Below are 19,456 nucleotides of genomic sequence, written 5' to 3'. Positions count from 1 at the left end.
CAATGTCTGCAACAGGATGTTGCAGATGTTCTATCAGTCTGTTGTGGCGAGCACCATCTTCTTTGCTGCGGTGTCCTGGGGTGCGGGCATCAAGGCAAAAGACGCCAACAGACTGAACAAACTGATTGTATTTAAATGTACCTGGCTGCTATGACGACCCAATTTCCCTTTGGGGATTAATAAAGTCTATCTATCTATCTATCTATCTATCTGTTAATTCAATATATTTGTAAACAAAATTAATTCAAGTCAACAATTTAAATTGTAATTTGTGGAGAAAAAATGCAAATATCTATGCAAATCTATGTATACATTGATTTCTGGATTTTAGACACTAACATGTAGTTAAAAAAATTGACAAACTACACTTTGGGGATTCTTTTCTAATATGTGAGTTTAATGCTAAATTACGAAGGCAGTTAAATTTGTAGATGTGGAAAAAAGAAAGACAACACCACTTATTGTCAGGCTAATAAAATTGCTTTCCCTCGTGAGTAAAATGACTGTACAACATATCATCAATTTCCATCTTCATTTACCCACTTCAAGGCTGGAGCACAAAGGCCTGAGAGCTCTCTGATGGCAACTGGCATTGAATGGTAAACTGTCTCGACAAGGAGCGAGCAAATTAGGTTCGCCTCTCCCGCCAATAGCGAGCCTTGACATTGTGCAGGTCTGAAAATTAATTTCCAGTCAAGTTTGTGTGTGTGTGTGTGTGTGTGTGCGTGTGTGTGTGTGTGTGTGTGTGTGTGTGTGTGTGTCAGTGGTATAAGACGGTGAGGGGCCAGGGGATTCTTAATACCAACATGTGGGTCATATCGTGAATGGAAAAATTTAAAAAACTATTTCCAAACATCCACTCTAGTATTTCAATTGTCCAGCAGCCAGGGAGGAAGAGCCAATCAATTTGACCTCTGAGTGTCACAGTCAGCCCATTGCAAAAATCAGCCTATTAAAACTATACAGTGAAGCACTTGTAATTATGTGAAATGGGGGAACATATATCACGGTGAGGGTGGTACAGTATATTATATGGTTGATATTGCGTGTCTTTAGAAAAGTCTTGGCCAATGAAGCTTGAATGAGGTTAATGTGAGCAGTTAAACTTTGAGACTCAGTCTCATAATGACTTTCAGTTAATATAATTAAAGTTACAATAATAATGTTAATTAATCTGAAATACAATGCCACTTCATTGCACCATAATTCCGTATAAATAATTAGTATGACAGTATAGATCTTCATTAGTATTATCAGTTTTATATGAGCAAACTGTACATACTAGAATATGAATGAGCAATTTGTATAATTAGCTTTAGATACTGACTTTCCGCATTGGCTCAAGTCTAGTTTAGCCAAGCCTACAGTTTCTGGCATTTAATGCTTACAGTAACATATACAGTACAAGTCACTGTTTGCTCTACAGTCAGTGCTATGTAGAAGCCCACACAGTTGTCAAAAATCAGCACTGGACACTATTTAGGTCATTTGCAGTACATGATTGTAATTGGTGCTGCCTTATTATGTGTAATTGTGGGATAATAGTCGTGTAAAGTGGATGGTGTCACTAATTGGGGTGGCTGTGGCTCAGAGGTAGAGCAGGTTGTCCACTAATCAGAAGGTTGATCCCTGCCTCTTCCTGCTGTATGTCAAAGTGTCCTTGAGCAAGATACTGAACCCCAAACTGCTCCTGATGCTGCATCATGTGAATGTGTGTGTGAATAGGTGAATTTGGCATGTAATGTAAAGCGCTTTGAGTGGTCGCAAAGACTAGGAATGCGCTATATAAGTACATTCCATTTAATTATGAGAGTATTTTTCCTCATAGGCAGGGGCGCATCTATACAGAAAAATAATAGGGTGTCCAAAGGGTGGCACCGAAACTTTAAGGGGTGGGTCCCAAATGAAGATATCTGAACTCAAAAACATGATTGTGGCACATTAGTAAAGCACTGGATAGAAATATCTAAAGGTAGCATTAGAAATAGATAAGTTGTTTTATGTCAAAAAATTGTCTTTTTTCGTTGAACTTAAGCCTATCACTATCAAATGTGGCCATAACAGATCATAAGATTATTTATTTATTTATTTTAATTCATCTAAATGAATGTGTTAAATTTGTCAGCATTTCATACTAAACTCTCTAGCCCCTCTAGAGCCGCCTCAGCTCACCGTACATCTCCGATTCAGTACTTCTTGTGAAGGAATAGCTCAACATTTTTGGAAATACACTTGTTTCACACTAATTTCTACATGTTTTGAACAGCCAAGCTTGCTGTTTCCTTCTGCTTCTAGTCTTTATGCTATGCTTCTAACCATGTCCTATCTCCAGCTCCAATTTTCATCTACTCTCCTCACTCTCTGATAGAAAGCAAATATGCATAGCTATTTTAACAATATTAGAATTAGAATAAGTCTATAAGTTTTTGTAATGGTCATTAGTTTGAATTCTTTCAGCTTCATTTATGAAAAATCAAGTATGTTCTGCTCGGATACCCATGAGCCTCAGCTGCCATTTCTATGGAGAAGAGGTCAGTCAGGGTTGGAGCACATTCAGAATGTTTCATTGTTGCAATGGGCAACAAAGCACCGAGTCATATTTGTCAAAAACCCAACCGAATGGTTCAGTCCCTCATTTTGCCGTAGCATCCAATGTGAATTTCATTGTCACATGCTGCAATTGTATCTTATCTCCTACGTTTGAATCTTCTGAAATGATCAGAATAATTTCCTTAAAAACTAAAAGTGTCAGAGGTTGCCGCTTGGTATACGCGGCACACATACATCACAGATTAACTGCGAACCAGCAGTGGTAGTGAAGCAGAGGCACAGCGTAGCTGAGTGAATCTTTTTCTTTTTCCGTCTCTTTGCCTCTTTCTCTCATTCTCAAGGTATACAGCCTCCCCAGATAACTCCTGATTTGTCAGCATTGTGCCCGCATTTAATCTGCCATTCTGATCAGGCAGAGGGCAGAACAGCCATGGCCCACTGAGGTCCTGATTGGAGTTTGTCAGACCTCTGGAGGACACGATAAGAACAAGCTAATTAGGACGGACCAAAGTTTAGGAAACTTTGGAGAAGTCATCAGAGAGGAGAGAACGTCTATAATGAAGGAGAGTGGAGCAATGCAAAGGATTTTCATGAAACAATCATACATTAACTGCATTTTAACTGAACATATCCCTTAAACGTGTTCCTTCCAGCTGTGAACTCTGTTGTGATGCATCTATGGTGAATTACCGTAGTCAGGGTTAGGATGAGCACCATAGGGAATATTTTATCATGTTTTGTCCACTGGAAGGACACCCTAGAGGGCAATTTATCAGGTTTTTTCAACTGGAAGGACATCGTGGCGGTCACTTTATCATGCTTTGTCCCCTGGAAGGACACGCTAGAAGGCACTTCATTATGTTTTCTCCACTGGAAGGGCTCCCTAGAGGGCACGTTATTTGTCCAAAGGACACCCTAGAGGGCACTTTACCACAGCAAGCACACACGAGAGGTCACTTTATTGTGTTTTGTCCACTAGAAGGGCACCAAAGAGGGCACCTCATTGTACCTGCCACCCCTTTTGATTAAGTTTAGGTTGCACTGAGGATTCTGTTGTAAAACTTTAACATGCATGTTTTTGTCCACAGTCCCTACAATGACAGTGATGAGTAAAGTATTGTGCTTACCTTACGTAATACTGCCCAGTTAGACCCACGTTGGGTCAACATTGACACAACTGAATTTTATACAACTTCTACTCCCTGTGGCTCTTACAATGACATAAAAATAAAATATCCACCAGTATGTCAGCCTGCTGTCTCTCTATTGTTTTCCTCTCTTGCCTGAATCCTGCCTACCGTTACATCAGCATCTTATGTAAGAGCTGCATTCAAACATGTGCAGGGGGACAGCAGGAGAGCATCGGTAGATCTTAGCATCAGCAGCAGCAACACTAAGTGAAAGTGTCACCGGCTCCTTTTCTACCCACAAGCTCCTGCACTCTCGCGGGCAACCAATTAGGGTTAGACGAGCCAGCGGAAATATTGAAATAAATAAACTGAAAGATCATTTGTGGCCTGGGGCTCGTGTCACTCGCATGGTGAAAGATTAATGCTGCCCCTCTGAAAAACTAAAGGCTCTAAAGGGACAGCGGAAGTGTCTTTTTTCTCTTCTGAAGCACTGGTAAAATAAAAAAAGGGCCCAGAGACGCCTCGAGGCCAGAGGAGCACAGAGGAGAGATGAGGAAGAGAGCAGCTGAGGGAAGAAGAAAAACAGATGGGGAGAGAGAAGGAAAGACGAAAGCAAACATATTGCGTTGACAGTGGCACATAACTGCTTTCACTCTAAAACACACACCCACACACACACACACAGCATGCTCTAAATCACACAACTTTTTCTTACTGTACTTGTGAAGCCTTCCACTTACTGATAGTTCTAACATCTAAGCCTGAGCCTAAACCAGCAGGCCTACTGAATTTTCTACAATTAAATAAAGGCCAATGATATAAAGGCCGTTTTTTCAATGTGATACAGAAGTGTGGAGTAGGCCTGCACTGTATGAGGAAAATCTGCAATGTGCGATAGCGTTCAATATTGCGACGACTAAACGACTTGCAATAAATAAAGAAATACTGAAGTGTGGATGTTAGCGACACAGTTTCTATGTCTTTCTGCTTTAATAAGTACACTGCTAACAAAGACCCCAAACACTGAATAGCCAATGCCCCCTGATTGAGGAAATGAAATAAATTATTTTGAAAATACTTTTATTGAAAAAACTGCCCCCATTGTACACGCCACAACGAACTGACATCACTTAATCTCAGGATAGCAGTCCGGTTGCTAGGGCTTCATCTGATTAGCTAAAAGGTGCGAATGCATGGCGCATGCAGCCAGGGCTCCATCTAATCTGGTTAAATGTTTAAGGTAAAGGCAATGTTTGTGTAAGTAAAATTATATTTCTTATTCAATAAGTTTCAGGCAGCCTTTTGCAATGTGTTTATTGCGCATGTTCAACTCGCCATGATGCGAAAAATAGGATTAATTGATCTGCACCAGTGTTGAATTTAAATGGTCCCCGTAGAGGTGAAGTCAATGATTCTGGAGAAAGATTGTTGATATTCGTAGTTGTACCGGATGAATATGGTATTTATATGTTGATGTGTGCCTGTAGATTTGTCTGTATAATTGTTAGTGTGGAAGAGACTATGTATGCTGTTTCATGTCTGGTAACTCTTCTGTTAGTTCCTGCCCATGTATTAATAATTAGCTAATAGCTAAAGCTGACATTAACAACTTCTGATTTTTTTGTACATAGTAGTTTTATATTTTGATTTGAAAATTACAGGAATTAAATCTTATAATCATATTTTTCAGAACATTTCTAGTACTTCAGATGTGAAGGACATCTTTGTCTGGGATGACATTTTATCCAAACTTTTAAAGAAACAAAACAACATTCTACCCTGAATAACAAATCTTTTTAAATATATTAAGCACAGTGTTAGTTCAGGCAGACCACGAAGTCAAGCTCAGTTCTCAATTCAAGCTACATCAGCTGATCACAGCTAATTGTAAACACACATCAGCTGATGGCTCAGCTGATTCCTCCTAAGATTCCTATTGGAAACCATACACAGTCAGCTGACAGCTCAGCTGATTCCCTCAAGCATCCAATTGGCACATATCATTCATGGCGCCTTATTTAAGCTGCTTTAACCTGCCTATCTTTGTTGCTTTCTCTACGAACCGTATGTAATTACTGGCATTGCTTTTGTGTTAACTGAACTGTCTCTTGAATAAAATTAAGTGCAGTTTCTGTTTCAGTTTCTGTTTCTGACATTTTCACCACGTCAATAAACTCTTTTCGTCTTTGGTATGTGGGACACTTTTCTTGTTCTGAGGTTTTGGAACCACACACCTGAAACATCCCAGTTCTTGCAGGGCTATCCCAGAAATCCCTAACATTTCTAAAACAGGCTCTGCTGCATACATCAGCTACCTAACCAAATGTGTATGTGACCAACAGCTCACAACATTCTGGTCCAGAGCCTCCCAAAACCTTCCCAAAATACTTAATCCATTACCCATCTAATCCTGAACTATCTTTCAGCAATTCCGACAGCCTTTGTGGCAAAATAAAAAGACAGAAATAGAATAATAATTTCTCCAGATACATAGCTTTTCTTGTCATTTTCCAGCTTTTTTCCAGTACTGAAAAGTGTCATTCCAAATGTTCTACAGCGCCTGGAAACCCTGCTTAAACAATTGAAGGCTCACCAGTTTCCACACGGGAGAGACTCAGACTGGTTCTCACGGACAAAGAAGTACAGACACAGACACACACCTGAGTAGGCCCAGTAGGTCTCCTCAGTGGCTGCTCTCCTGTGTCGTGTCCCGTCGGCCGTGGCTCCACGAAGGCCTTGGATAGGGGCTTGGGACTCGGCTTGGCTTCCTGTCAGCGCTGCAGGGGAGAAGGACACAGGGACAGGCGGGTTAGTATAAACAGCAGCAGAGCTTCAGCAGCACTCTGCTACCCTGCCTGGATACCTGCTGGGCAGGATGACAGCCAACTGTGTCCTTAGCTGCCTTACCACGCAAGCTGCCTCATAATAACATTCACAGTGGGCACAAAGGTCAACAACAAAGAAGAACTACACTGTGGAACTTAACTGTCTAGAAAACAGACCAAGCTACCTCACATTCAGTTAAGGACAACCTCGGTCCTCAGCACTAGTTCATGGTGAACAGCTTCACAAGTGAGACTAAATGGATTTAGCTGCATCAAAAAAATTCAGAAATAAATAAAATAGGAAGGAAATAGATAGACAAATATCAGCTTTCGCTGTTGCTGATGGTCTGCTTTGGCTTTTCTTATATAAGGTCTTAATATTAGTGTGATTCTAAAAATAATTCTTCAGTGTTCTATACAGTATATCTTGTGCAATAATATGAAATGGAAGATGGAATGTGTCTAATTGAGACAGTTCTCTGAGTAGCTAAATTTAGGTACATCCTCTGCAGTTAAAAAGATGATACATGATAAGGGCTTTTCATCATGTCTGCACATTATCTATTAATGTCAGCATTCACTTAGCGAGTGTGATGATTAAATTAATGTTCCTTGTGGCTTGAAGTCCTTTGCTCGAAAAAATCATCCTGAAAACTGTAAATTACCAACAGGGCACCAAGACCCCACACATGTACCCCTAGGGGTACACTGGAGTACTGCAACTTGTAAATGCAAGTTCAATAAACTTAAAAAATAGACTGATGGTACAGCAATGTATGATACCTCTTTAGACAGGCTCTCTCATCTTTGGTGAAAGATGTTTTGCACTGGTCAGGGGGCTTCAAAAATTGATGACCAAAACTTGCAGGTTCACTGCATGTCAATCTGTGTTTGTAATTCACTTAATTGCAAATTTGTGAAGGATTCTGCATCACTAATGTGTGTACCTAACCAAGGTTGGTCCAGCATTTTAGCAATTCTTTGGTCTCAAGACCTTTATTATTTAAAAAAACCTACGGCTAGGGTGGTTTTGTTCCAGCACAGAAGTGCTGGTTCTTCTCTGGGTTTCTGAGCCTACAATGAACCTACTGTACAGTCTACTGTGTGAGCCGAGAACATGAAGGCCCAAGGGAACAAACACAATTCACAAAGAGTAGAAATGGAATATAGTTGATCAATAGGGCCCAACAGAATACGTGTCTGCTGGGGGCCCAACAGCTTAATCTGGCCATAATCTGAGGATTTTCTTGAACAGAAATTTATCAAAATTTGTTTGCAGATCAACATTGACATTGCTGTTGGAATATTCACTGTCTCCATTTTGACAATTCTACCCATATTTCTATATTTGATTTTTGATGTACCTATCCTTTTGTTGCTCATCAGACAGTGCAGGTCATTCCTGTCCTGGGGAGATATGATTAGTTGAAAGCAAAAATTGTGATTTGGTAACAAGTTGATGCAATAAAAGATGGAACTGGGTATTACCTTATCAGGTCCTTTTGTATAAAAATATTCTAAAATAAAAAGGCGAACAATCAACCTTCACAGGGTTGCACTCATGGTTAAATATTTCAGTGAACATAGTAATCTTAGCTGGTGCAAATAGCAGTCAGATACTAGTGAATGTCTTATGGTTGAAACCTTATAAAACACAATATCCCGTCTCACAGTCAGACACATTACAGCAAAGCAGCATTTCGTACAATTTAATTTCTCATGCATTTCATTTGGGAGTAGAATGTTCAAATGGAAAAGAAAAAATCAAGAATCCCTCTGCCGGTTTCATGTGTCTTGGGCTGAGAGACCTTCTTGATCCCCGCTAAAGAAAAGGCAGGGATGGAACGCTTGGCTTCTTTCAAGTGGAGGACAGGATTTCTGACAGCTTCTCTCCTAATGGCTCCACTGTGCTCTGTGATTTGGCCTTTTAAAGATCTTTTACAGGACAGAAATCATGCTAAAAGGAGTTTATTTTAGACCTGCTGAAGGCCACCTTTAACTTTCCGTTTATAGTATGTGTTACAAGCCACAGTACAGTACAAGTCCAAACAGGTTTTTTACTTTTCTCTGAGTAATGAGATTTTGGGCATTATCTGGCAAGAATAATCAAGCAAGTTCATGCTATTTCTTTGAAGTTATATTCAGTTAGATTCTCTTGCAATATATGTACACTAGGCATTTCGCTACTACTACTACTACTACTACTATCAAAGTTGGGAATTCCAACTAACTATTAAAAAAATTTGTTGGACATTGTCATTGGAGTATCTTCGACAACACTAAAGAGTTAAGGGTGCGACTTGCTGTGGGTGTGTTTGAGTTCGACTTTTACATTGTCACACATGTTCTCGTGCTGGGATATGTGCTGTTGGGTTTCAGTAGGGAACCTCACCTTAGCCCACTATAAATACGCTGTGGCAGTATCTGGAGGAGGAACTGCCATTTCACATCTGACCCCACAACAACCAGCTGTGATTATGTGAACAAAGGGAGGATGTGTGTCTGTGTGTGGGGGATCTTTTTATCAGTGGGGAAAGACAGAACTGTCTCCATATTGACACCCAGAGATGTTGGAAATAGTGGAAGTCGTACTTTTTAACAAAAACTTACGTACGTACGTAAATATTACTTTCCTTCATATTTCCTTACACTTTAAAAAATATGTGCTTTGATAAGAAGAAATAACAGTTAATGCAATGAGGTTTATTATCTAAGAGTGCTCAGCCCTCCTACTCAACTTTTGCTTTTACCTCCAAGTATACATCCCATACATCTCACATACCATCTATTTTTCCATATTCTACAGTGTCTTGGAGTGTACAATGAGTGTTATTATCTTTTTTCATTGTATTATTTATTATATTTATGTGTATACACTGTATTTATATATTTACTTGTTTCAACACTGTAAAACCTAATAAGGTAGTTCCACCAAACTGTTTGAGGAAACAATTTAAATGTATTAACTTGAACAATTTAAGCATGAAAAAGTCAAATTAATGAAAATGAGTCAATGGAACAAACTGGAATCGTCAACAACACTTAAAATATTGGCCAAATTTAAATGCACTCAAAAAAATTTAAATGCGCTCAAAATACCTGAGTTATTACTTTTTTAATTCATGGTAATGAGTGACTAAAATTCTTTTGGAGGAGTAATTTATGTTGGCTTACTTCTTTATCAAGATATGCTGTTAGGATTAGGGTATGTATATATTAGGAGCGAATATTTAAGTTCTTTTTTTTATTTATATATTTCTGTAATGCTTGAAAATAATATGTACAGGTTTTATATACAGCAGAAAAAAGAAAGACCAGAGTTTGAAAATGCAAATGACTGAAAAAGCATAAAGGTGGAGCGCAAAAGGTCAGCGAAAAAAGATAAAAACCTCAAGGCTGATGGCATAAATGGCAAATTTAACACATTTATTATTCGAAAATAATATTACAGATGCCAGTGCCACCCAAAATCCTGCTAGCTGCAGTGATAACATTGAAGTGATCTTCCACCAAAAATGCATTGCTGTCTGGTTAGAAGGGTACCTGATTAACTCGGTAGAGCTGGCGACCCACATACTGAGTTGCTGCAGCAGCCCAGGTTCAAATCCGACCTGCAGCCCTTTGCTGTGTGTCATCCCCTCTCTCTCTGCCCACCCTTCCTGTCTATCTTCAACTGTCTCTATCTAATAAAGGCATGAAAAGGTCCAAAAGAATAATGTAACAAATAATTTTAAAAGAGATATTTTCTTTATTTTATATACAGTCCCTAGATCCAGCCTGAATACGCTTTCTTGTCCAGGATTAAAAATAAAGTGAGAACTTAGATGCAATCAATAGTGAAATAACAAATACGTTGGACTTGATATTGATATTGTGGTTCACACAATGAATAGCCAGGAAAAAATACATGGCATTGTTAATTGAATGTACCTGTAAATCCTGTGTCGTTGAATTTTTGTGCTGTTGGCTGCGAGTCAGTGTACCTACCCTCTCCCAATTTAGTTCCCTGAAAACGTCAATCATGTCGTAATGGAAACTAAAAGTCGCAAGCTTTTTGTGAGGCATTGTGGAGGAGATTTAAAGGCTCAGGATGAACAAAGGGTGATTTCTTTGTTTCAATGACAGACACTGCTGCCCCCCACCCACACCCCACCCACCTCTCCTCTCTCTTCCCCCTTCTACCCCCTCTTCTTGTTTTAATTCTTTGGGATGTAAGCACGGCTCATGTCTGTGAATGCCAATGGGAGGCAGCTCTATGGCTTTTCTATGAATTACATTATTGATTCCCAATACTGCTCAGAACAGAAAATGTAATTATGCACGGACCCCGCCCAACCACCACCCCCAACCCCCCCATCCTCTCCAAACACTTCTTATTTTCCTTCCCTTTTTCTCATCTTTCACTCGGTGGCTTTTCATCAATCTGTCTTTCGCTCATGCCTTTAGTAATCCACCCCGCCCCCCAACCATCACCTGACCTCTCTAAAGCCTCTGAGTGCGTTGTCTTTTAATCATGTCATGACAGCCACAGCTTTCCCAAATTGCTTTGCAGCAGCATCAGCAGTTTTGGAGTCCTAAAAGTTAGATTTTTTTAATCTTATGTTATTTTTTAAAAAGTGAAACAATCAGTCAAATTTTAGTCTGGAAAACACACAGTGAGCCTTCCTGGTCACATTTGAAGCAAACCAACAGGACATTTACAAATTAAACTGATTTGATGCCTTTCCAGCTTCTTCAGCTTCAACTTTGTCCAGAACTATTCAAACTATATGCACTGTAGATATAGAAGATAAAGTACAGTATGATTCTACCATTGTCAGATATGTTTCCCACTTCAAATTTGTTCTTAACTTTATTGTAAGTGTAACTCGATACTAGGGTGGCCTCTTCCTTCACATCAAAAAGGAGGACCCTTTGCATACACAGGGACACGCAAGCAGATATTTGTTTGGTATGATCCGGTTTTAAATTTTAATGTTTTTCCACCAGATTACATAAAGGTGCATACACATACCACATAGCTAATAATAAATATACAAGATACAGCTCATGACAACGTGCCCTTCCAATTCAGATTACATAGGTCTAATAAACATCATACAGAAACTGTTCTTAATGTTTTTATCTGGATAGATAAAGGGGAAAAAAATGCAGCACCTTCTGTTTCAGATGTATAGGCTTAGCCTAGGCTTTGCCTATACATATGAGTATGAGCATTTTCAGAATTTCAGTCCAACAACCGACGTTAGCTCAGGTTATGTTCTCTGTGGCTGAGAGTTTGATTGACAGCCTGGTGGTAGCAACTGGGTGATGCCTGGCGAATCAACACATGGCTCATTTGAATATTAAAATTAGCTATTTGTTGATAGGTCACAAGAAAATGTAACCAATGAAATTACTTAGTCTGACAGACATTTTTAGCCAATAAGTATTAAACTCACGAGGTAATGTGTCAAAAGGCGGACATTTTTAGTTATTTTCTCAAAAGGAGGACAGTGTCAGGCTTAAGGCTGCCTGCAGCCGGAGATGGTGTTTAAAAGCCGGACTGTCCGGCCTAAAGCCGGACGAATGGCCACCCTACTCGATACACAAGCAAAGGCTAACACCAAGCTAGCTGGTAATATTTTAGCAACTTGGTTAGCATTTAACAACAATGGCTCTCCTGAGGCTTTGAAATGGCCTCTGTGTTTCACACTCATAAATCAGTTTTTCTTTAAGAAAATCTATTGTGTTACATAGCCTAACTTAAATTGACAAATAGGGGAGATGGTGGATTGTTCAATTTACAGATCATTACATTTAAAAGCTGTGTTTTGTTTAGAAAGCTCTGCCTCCTGGAAACAGGCTCAACAACACACAGGGACCTCCAGAACCCCCTACACAGTGAAACTTATCAAATCAGTCAAAGTTAGAAATGCTGTTGGTGATATCGGTCTGCCCAATACTTCCTAAGGTTGTTGAAGGCCAGGGTCCTCAGTGTGCACAGCATAAGCCAGTCTCTAGGCTCCTGGGTGCTTTTAGCATGAACTGATCACTAGGGCCCTCCAGATCCCTTAGCACTTACAATGTGAGAGACCCCTGGCCCCTTAGTGTTTAAATTGTGCGCTCACAACTAGGGCACCCTAGACCTACTGACACTTGAAAGAGTGAGCTGACCATTGGGGTCCTCAGCTCCAACACTGTGAGGGTGCCTGGGCCCCATGGTGCTTAAAGCATGGGCTGACAACTAAAGCCCCTGGGCCCCACAGCATGTACAATGCAAGGCCACTCGGTGCTTGAAGTGAGCGTAACATCTGGTGCCTTCGGTACACACCAGGGTTGCAACAGTATGAGAGATAAGAGAAACGTTAGATACCATTCAATAACCACGCTAACATTAGCCCTCAAAAAGCATATCAAAAGTATATTGAAAAGAATATGGAAGTTACAGATGGCAACCAATTACGCTTGCCTTCCAAGCACATAAAAAAAAGTCCTATTGAGAGAAAGTGTTTGCCCATTCTGGGCTGCTGTAAAAACATGGTGGTTCAACATGGTGGACTAAAATTGAAAGATGTGCTGTTGGAGTTGAAACAGCCTTGCACTATGTTGCCTCTCCAAAGGGGCATGGGTTAGCTTTGTTTCTTTGTGTGACATGTTTTTACATGTTAGGACAGCAGAGACAAACAGCTCAGTCAATCAGCTGGAGATGCGGGAGAACAAATGAGTGTTTTATTTGATTTTGATATTTTTTGTAGATATCTGGTGTTCCTCCAGCCAAAAATTGCGAAAATCTAGAGACAGTGTTTTGTTTGTCCTTCCTGGGCTACTGTAGGAACATGGCAGTTCAATATGGCAGCTTCCATATAAGGCAATCTGCGGCGTCTGTAAACATAAAAGGCTCATTCTAGGTTAATAAAAATACAAAAATTCTTATACTGGGTGATTATTCACTAATTAATACCTATGAATATTATATTCCATTTATACAAATAGATCCTTGTAAATGTTACAGACTGGACCTTTAACTTCATTAATCCAAACAATTTTTAGGACCTGTCAAAATAATACTCCGGACATTCAAAGGCCTAAAATTCCGATTTTTTAAGACCCCACGAACAGCCTGATATCAAAGATGTCAATCCAGTCCAACTCCAGATACCTTAGAGACTGATATTTCATGGGCAAACATAGAAATATTTGCATGACTTGATACCACTAGAGTAAGTGAGAATTGTTTAGGTGACCCTTTGAAAAAAGTAGATTTGAATTGGTTGAACAGGTTAAATTCATTTTACCCCAAAAGCACCGTTTTCTGTTCTTTTTTTAATTGAGATTTTTTTTCCAATCGATTGCCTCATTCTCTCATTTCCCATGTCTTCCTCCTCTGCTTTTATTTCTCTCTGAACCCTAGGGAGCACCCCCCCCCCCCATCTCAATCACATCTCGACCGTGGCTGTTCAGACGTGTCCGGCCATTTAGTGTGCTTTATTTATCCAAAGCTGATGCTCCATTAAGGCGAGCGGACAGACTCAAACTGAATCTATATCAAGAAGGAGGGGGGGTTTCCTATGGGTTTCTACCGCAAGAATAACAATGTCAAGTCAATCAGTGACAGTGAAAAGAGATGGCGGCTGGATTGAAAACAGAGGTGAAGGACACTGAAGGAGATGAGGAAGGAGAGGAATGACAAATAAGAAGAAGGCAGGAGGAGGAGGTGAAGGAGGGTGAGATGGAGATGAAAGCAGAGAAATGGTCCTAAAGAGAGCCAGATAGGGGGTGAAGGAGAAGCCAGGAGGAGCGGAATACGGAGTGAGGAGAGTGCATAAATACGAGTGGAATTAAGCACCAACGATAAAATTACAGTCTTCTCCTAGCAACAGTTACTGGGTCACTGATGGACAGCCCGCTGCATGGCAACCAGTCAGTGGCAGAGGAGGAGAGATGAATAGAGTCCTACTGTTGGGCTGAGGGGAAGAATAAGAGAATAGGAAGAGAGGGAAGATCCTGCACTCCACTGTATGTGTGCATAAATATTAGCATATAGGCATTTAGCTGCTGCTCTTCCCCACAAAGGCTGATTGCACTCTGGGAAAGCACAGAAAGAAAATATGCACTGAGGAAGAGTGTTGGATTTTTACATTGCTGTGTCAGTTTCACTAACTTTTGAGCTCTAAAACGAAGAGAACTCGTGGAATGCAGAGCTGCTGTTATGACAGGAAGGTCTGAACGCTGCAACTACAAGGTCTGCGTTGTCAACAGAAGAAAGCTTGCTCATGATGAGGACAAGCTTTCATTGTTATTCCACAGATCACTTTAAGAGGAAACATGGATTGAAAAGACTAAACAGATAAAGACAATGGCAGAAGAAGCTGCCCTATAAGGAACAATGAGACAGCTTGAATGTCACTTTGTCTGAGCAAAGCAGAAAATAATCTCTGACAGAGCTTCAGATGAGAAAAAATCCTACTAAGTGTCCACACCCTAATGAGAACCCCATCTATAATGCTTATTTCAGTCCAAAAGGAAACAAGACGTCCATTCCTGCAGTCCAGCAGTACGTGGTAATACTGCTCTTAACTGCTTTGAACTCTTTTTAAAGAAAACATTTTCGATTAAAGCAAGAGAGTTTATTAAAATAATACATGTCCTGATATAAGAAAATAATGAACATGGTGGGTGTATAGATTATTATTTTCCATATCAGGGCATCTTGGCATGTATTACCACTCATTCATATACAATCTCGCCCATCTAACCCTAACCCTAAACTTAAACATTGTAAACATAATCCAGATAGATATTAGATAAATATATATTAATATACAAACATAATTTCTAGGAGACAGGGTTGAAATTGAGGATAATACACTTTTAAGATTGTTTGTAGTCAATGTGGCTGAGCAAAAAATAAAAAGCTACATTTCCATGTCAACTGGGAAACTCTGTCTGCTGAGGAAGATTGTGTGATAAAGAGAATCAAAAGCTCCAGGACACACCTTTGTATGTGTCAGTTTAACTCATGGTTAACTTAGTTTGTGGTAATGTGGTGGGAACAAATCTGTATATTGGCAAGAATCTGGCGTTAAGATACAAATCACGATATAAGGGTTACGATTAAATATATTACTATATAAAAAACTGTTTGGGTAAGAGTGTTGCCTGGACACAATTTAGGTTTGTTGAATTGCTCTTTGGATACATGTGGACACAAAAAACACAAGAAAACTTTGTGCAATCAGAACAGTGGGAACTGCATTTATCAGTCTCTGTAACATCCAACATCATAGCCCTCAGTCTCTAGCGGTTGATAGTTTCAACATAAAAATTGACAGTGTTTTTGAGAATCGACACAATATCACAAAACAAAATATTGTGATAGGATATTATTCTATATATTCTTACACACTAGGTGGCAAGCAGCAGCATCTTTGCTATGGATACCAGTAGTTCAATGCATGTTGGGTGCTGATTTAGAATGATAAATAAACCGTTTACTGTAACAATGTTTTAGGTATTCTGATATACACACCTGCTTCCATGATGTGTGACCTTTTTTCATTACATCAGAAATGTCATCAAACACCCACACACACAATGTTTGGCAATATTATTTTTCTGTTATATGGTATCAGAATCAGTATCAGAAATACTTTAATAATCCGAGGGGGAAATTGCTTTCGTTACATACTCCAGATGTAATTTTAAGGTATAATTATAAGGTATAAGTAATTTCCCCACGGGATTATTAAAGTATTTCTGATTCTGATTCTGATTCTGTATAAGGTATAAGGTATAAAATACTATCTACTTACTACTATTCTCTTCTCCTTCCTCCACTGCCTCTGCCCCTGTATCCCCTCAGACTAAACCCCCTGCTCTGTCAGGGCTCATCTGCATCTCCACACAGCACAGAGAATGAGGAAGCTATGCAACATTCAAACCATATATATGGAAATATGGCTAAAATTCCATACAGAGGTAGATCGAGCTTTGTAGTAATTTTTGTGTTTTAAACATGGGGAAATTATCTTTAACATGTTTACAATACCACAGGGAATATGATTTACAATATTCTGTGCCAATATCAGATCAGACCTTTTCACAGTAGCCATTTTTAAGAAATAATATGAAATAGTAGGGTAAGCTTATCCAAACTAAACCAACGTTTACTCAAACAATGAAACCATTAAAAAAAATATATATATATAATAATTTGAATCAGAAAACTGACAGATAAATCACACATACATAAAATAGTAGGGTTAACACAGGTGTTACCAGTGATACCAATTAAGGTTGTGTTCCATTCAGGTAACACAGAGTCAGGGTGCTGCTATTGTGCACACTAAATGGATAGGAACCTTCATTAGTATTATTGGTAACACCTGTTTACCCTATTATTTCATGTCAAAATAGGTTCTTTGAAAAAGTTCTATTATACCTTCTTAAAAGGTATACAAAAAAGAAAAAGATATATTATATATTTTAAGATACATTACATTGCTGTTAACCGTTGATGTTTGGAAACCCAGTACAACCTCAACGTTGAGTTTCATCAGCTCTGATCTGGGAGGACATTTGGAGGCTTTAGGGGCACCAGTGAAAGCGATCACAAAATCAGTGGCTCCATTTTTAACTAGCATTTTAACAGTATTTGATGTTTTTTGGTAAATACAATACAGCAGAACAAGATTTGCTACCAAGCATTCAGCAACAACTTCCAGTACCTGAAACTTTTTAATGCTCACTGTTTTGGACACTATTTACTCTGTAGTAAAAATATATTGACATTCAAAACCCAGCCTTAGCATCTCAACACACGCAGTGGCCATGTTTTATTTTCCTTCATCAGACATATTAAAATTCTCTTCCTCCAGCAGCTGTGCAGTGTCCCAGTGCAGTGCGCAGGTTATTGCTCCCACTACAAATTACCTGTGAAGTCAAGCAGCCATTGGTCAGACTCAGAGGTTTATGATACTATGGAGTGTTCTTGTTGTCCCCACATTAAAGGAAAATGCCCTCATAAAGGCAGTTGACACTTTTTTCCCCCTAAAGCTACTTGCTAATAAAAAAAAGAAATCAATTGTCTTTTACAACAAATATTCTTTGCAGAGAGACATGTTGTACTTTTCACTCCACTACATTTTACAGTGACCAAATTAAAGGTCCAGTGTGTAACATGTAGGAGGAGCTATTGGCAGAAATTTTATATAATATTCTACCATTTTGAACCACCATGTACAGTAGCCCAGAATGGCCAAACCAAACATATAATATTAAAATATAAAATATTTTTCCTCCATGCTTGGAAAGCAAGCGGTATTCAGTTGGTTGCAATCTGCAACTTCACCACTAGGTGCCACAAACTCCTACACACTGGTCCTTTAAGACTTCACATACATAACATTGATAGGTCCAGTGTGTAGGATTCAGTGGCATCTATAGGCATGTTGTTGGAGATTGCAACTCTCTCGCTTCAGACTGTCCTTTCAAGTGCAAAGGAGAAACTATGGTGGCCACGGAATGTGCAAAAAACATTAACTATCCAGTGACATTGTTTACCCCTTCTGGGCTACTGAAGAATCACAGTGGTTCAAAATTGCAAACTCAATGGAAGGCAACCCGCTCAATTATCCACTAATAAAAACATAATTATGCATATTATTTTACATTTCTGCCAATAGATCATCTTAAACGTCACACACTGGACCTGTATCATAAGTTAAACTACCTAAGAGAAAATATAGTCATGAAAATAATCTCCACCTGACCAGCTTCAATGCTAAAATGCTGCAAAAAATGTATTAACTGCTCACTAGTGTTTGTTATGTAGGAATCAGTGAGTGAGTGAAGGATTAAATGATCAGAAACAGCCTGGGTAAAATATTCAGTGCTAAAACATCATATTCCTATAGCAGCACCAAAGTCTTAGACATCTTTTGCATAATTTTTACACATTTCCACCAAATTCAGCCTGACAGATTGAGAATCTTTGGAAAGTTTCCACAAGAATTTCTAAAAAGTTCTGTCCATTTGTAACAAAAGTTAGTAAAGACATAGCAGCTGGTGGGTCCAACACAGTTTACAACAATATTGTTGGAACGTGAAATCTTGCCTGTGCAGGTGGTGAGTTTTGGTGGACAGATTCTTGTTACTGAGACACAGAGCAAACACACTGAAAGTGCATAGCAGATGCATGGGAGATGTTTACCAAGGTAACTCATTTTCTCTCTAACACTCTGCCTCGGTGTGCAGTGCCAGGAGTCAATAAAGCTTAAAGGAGCTGGGACTTTGGCTGGCCTGGCCCTTTGTGTCCAGACACACTGCCGCTCGCACAAAAGTTCCTCTTGAGAAGAAAAATAGACAACACTGGTTCCTGTCATCCATCACAGGGGGCCATTTAGGGGAATTGCAGAGTGTTTGCTCAAGCCTCAATTAAAATGCACAGCCCATCACTGTTCCTGTGCTTAACCTTGGCTTGCCCACTTCTCACTTTCTCTCTCGTTACTTGACTTCAGAGAGAGCGAACATTAGGGTGTTCAAATGCATGGGAAAGCGCACACACACACACACACACACACACACACACACACACACACACACACTACAAACAGATACAGTGTATGTATGCCAGGGCTGGCCAAGTCACTCCTTACTCTAGTGATTCACTTGATTAGCATTCTTTACATCTCCCTCCAATGCTCTTAGTGCTGAAGGACATCTACCAAACACACACACACACACACACACACACACACACACACACACACACACACACACACACACACACACACACAAGCACAGATGCAAAGCTAGCCTTAACTCCACCTCCAGTGCTCACTGGATGATCGTAGCAGCTGTCCTGCTACAGCGGGGTAGCAGGGAGGCACGGGGGTGGGGGTTTCGTCCTGTAGCCTGCTGGTGGCTGACCGGATACCCTAGCACTGGAAACTGAGAGGAGAGGGGCGT

The 19,456-nt window shown here is 39.7% G+C and overlaps 1 protein-coding gene across 4 annotated transcripts in view; it reads right to left on the bottom strand.

Annotated features, from left to right (window-relative positions):
- The window catches only part of LOC127371811 (receptor-type tyrosine-protein phosphatase gamma-like), a 470,986-nt gene that overhangs the window by 364,529 nt on the left and 87,001 nt on the right, over positions 1–19,456 (bottom strand). For all 4 annotated transcript variants that reach the window (XM_051414903.1, XM_051414904.1, XM_051414905.1 and 1 more), the window contains one exon: positions 6,341–6,457. In XM_051414903.1, the coding sequence (XP_051270863.1) occupies positions 6,341–6,457 (117 nt within the window). The remainder of the gene's footprint in view (positions 1–6,340; positions 6,458–19,456) is intronic.

Source organism: Dicentrarchus labrax, unplaced genomic scaffold (genome assembly GCF_905237075.1).
Source record: "Dicentrarchus labrax unplaced genomic scaffold, dlabrax2021, whole genome shotgun sequence".
NCBI lineage: Eukaryota > Metazoa > Chordata > Actinopteri > Moronidae > Dicentrarchus > Dicentrarchus labrax.
The sequence above is the reverse complement of the archived record's forward strand: the minus strand, read 5'-3'. Positions and strand labels throughout refer to the sequence as shown.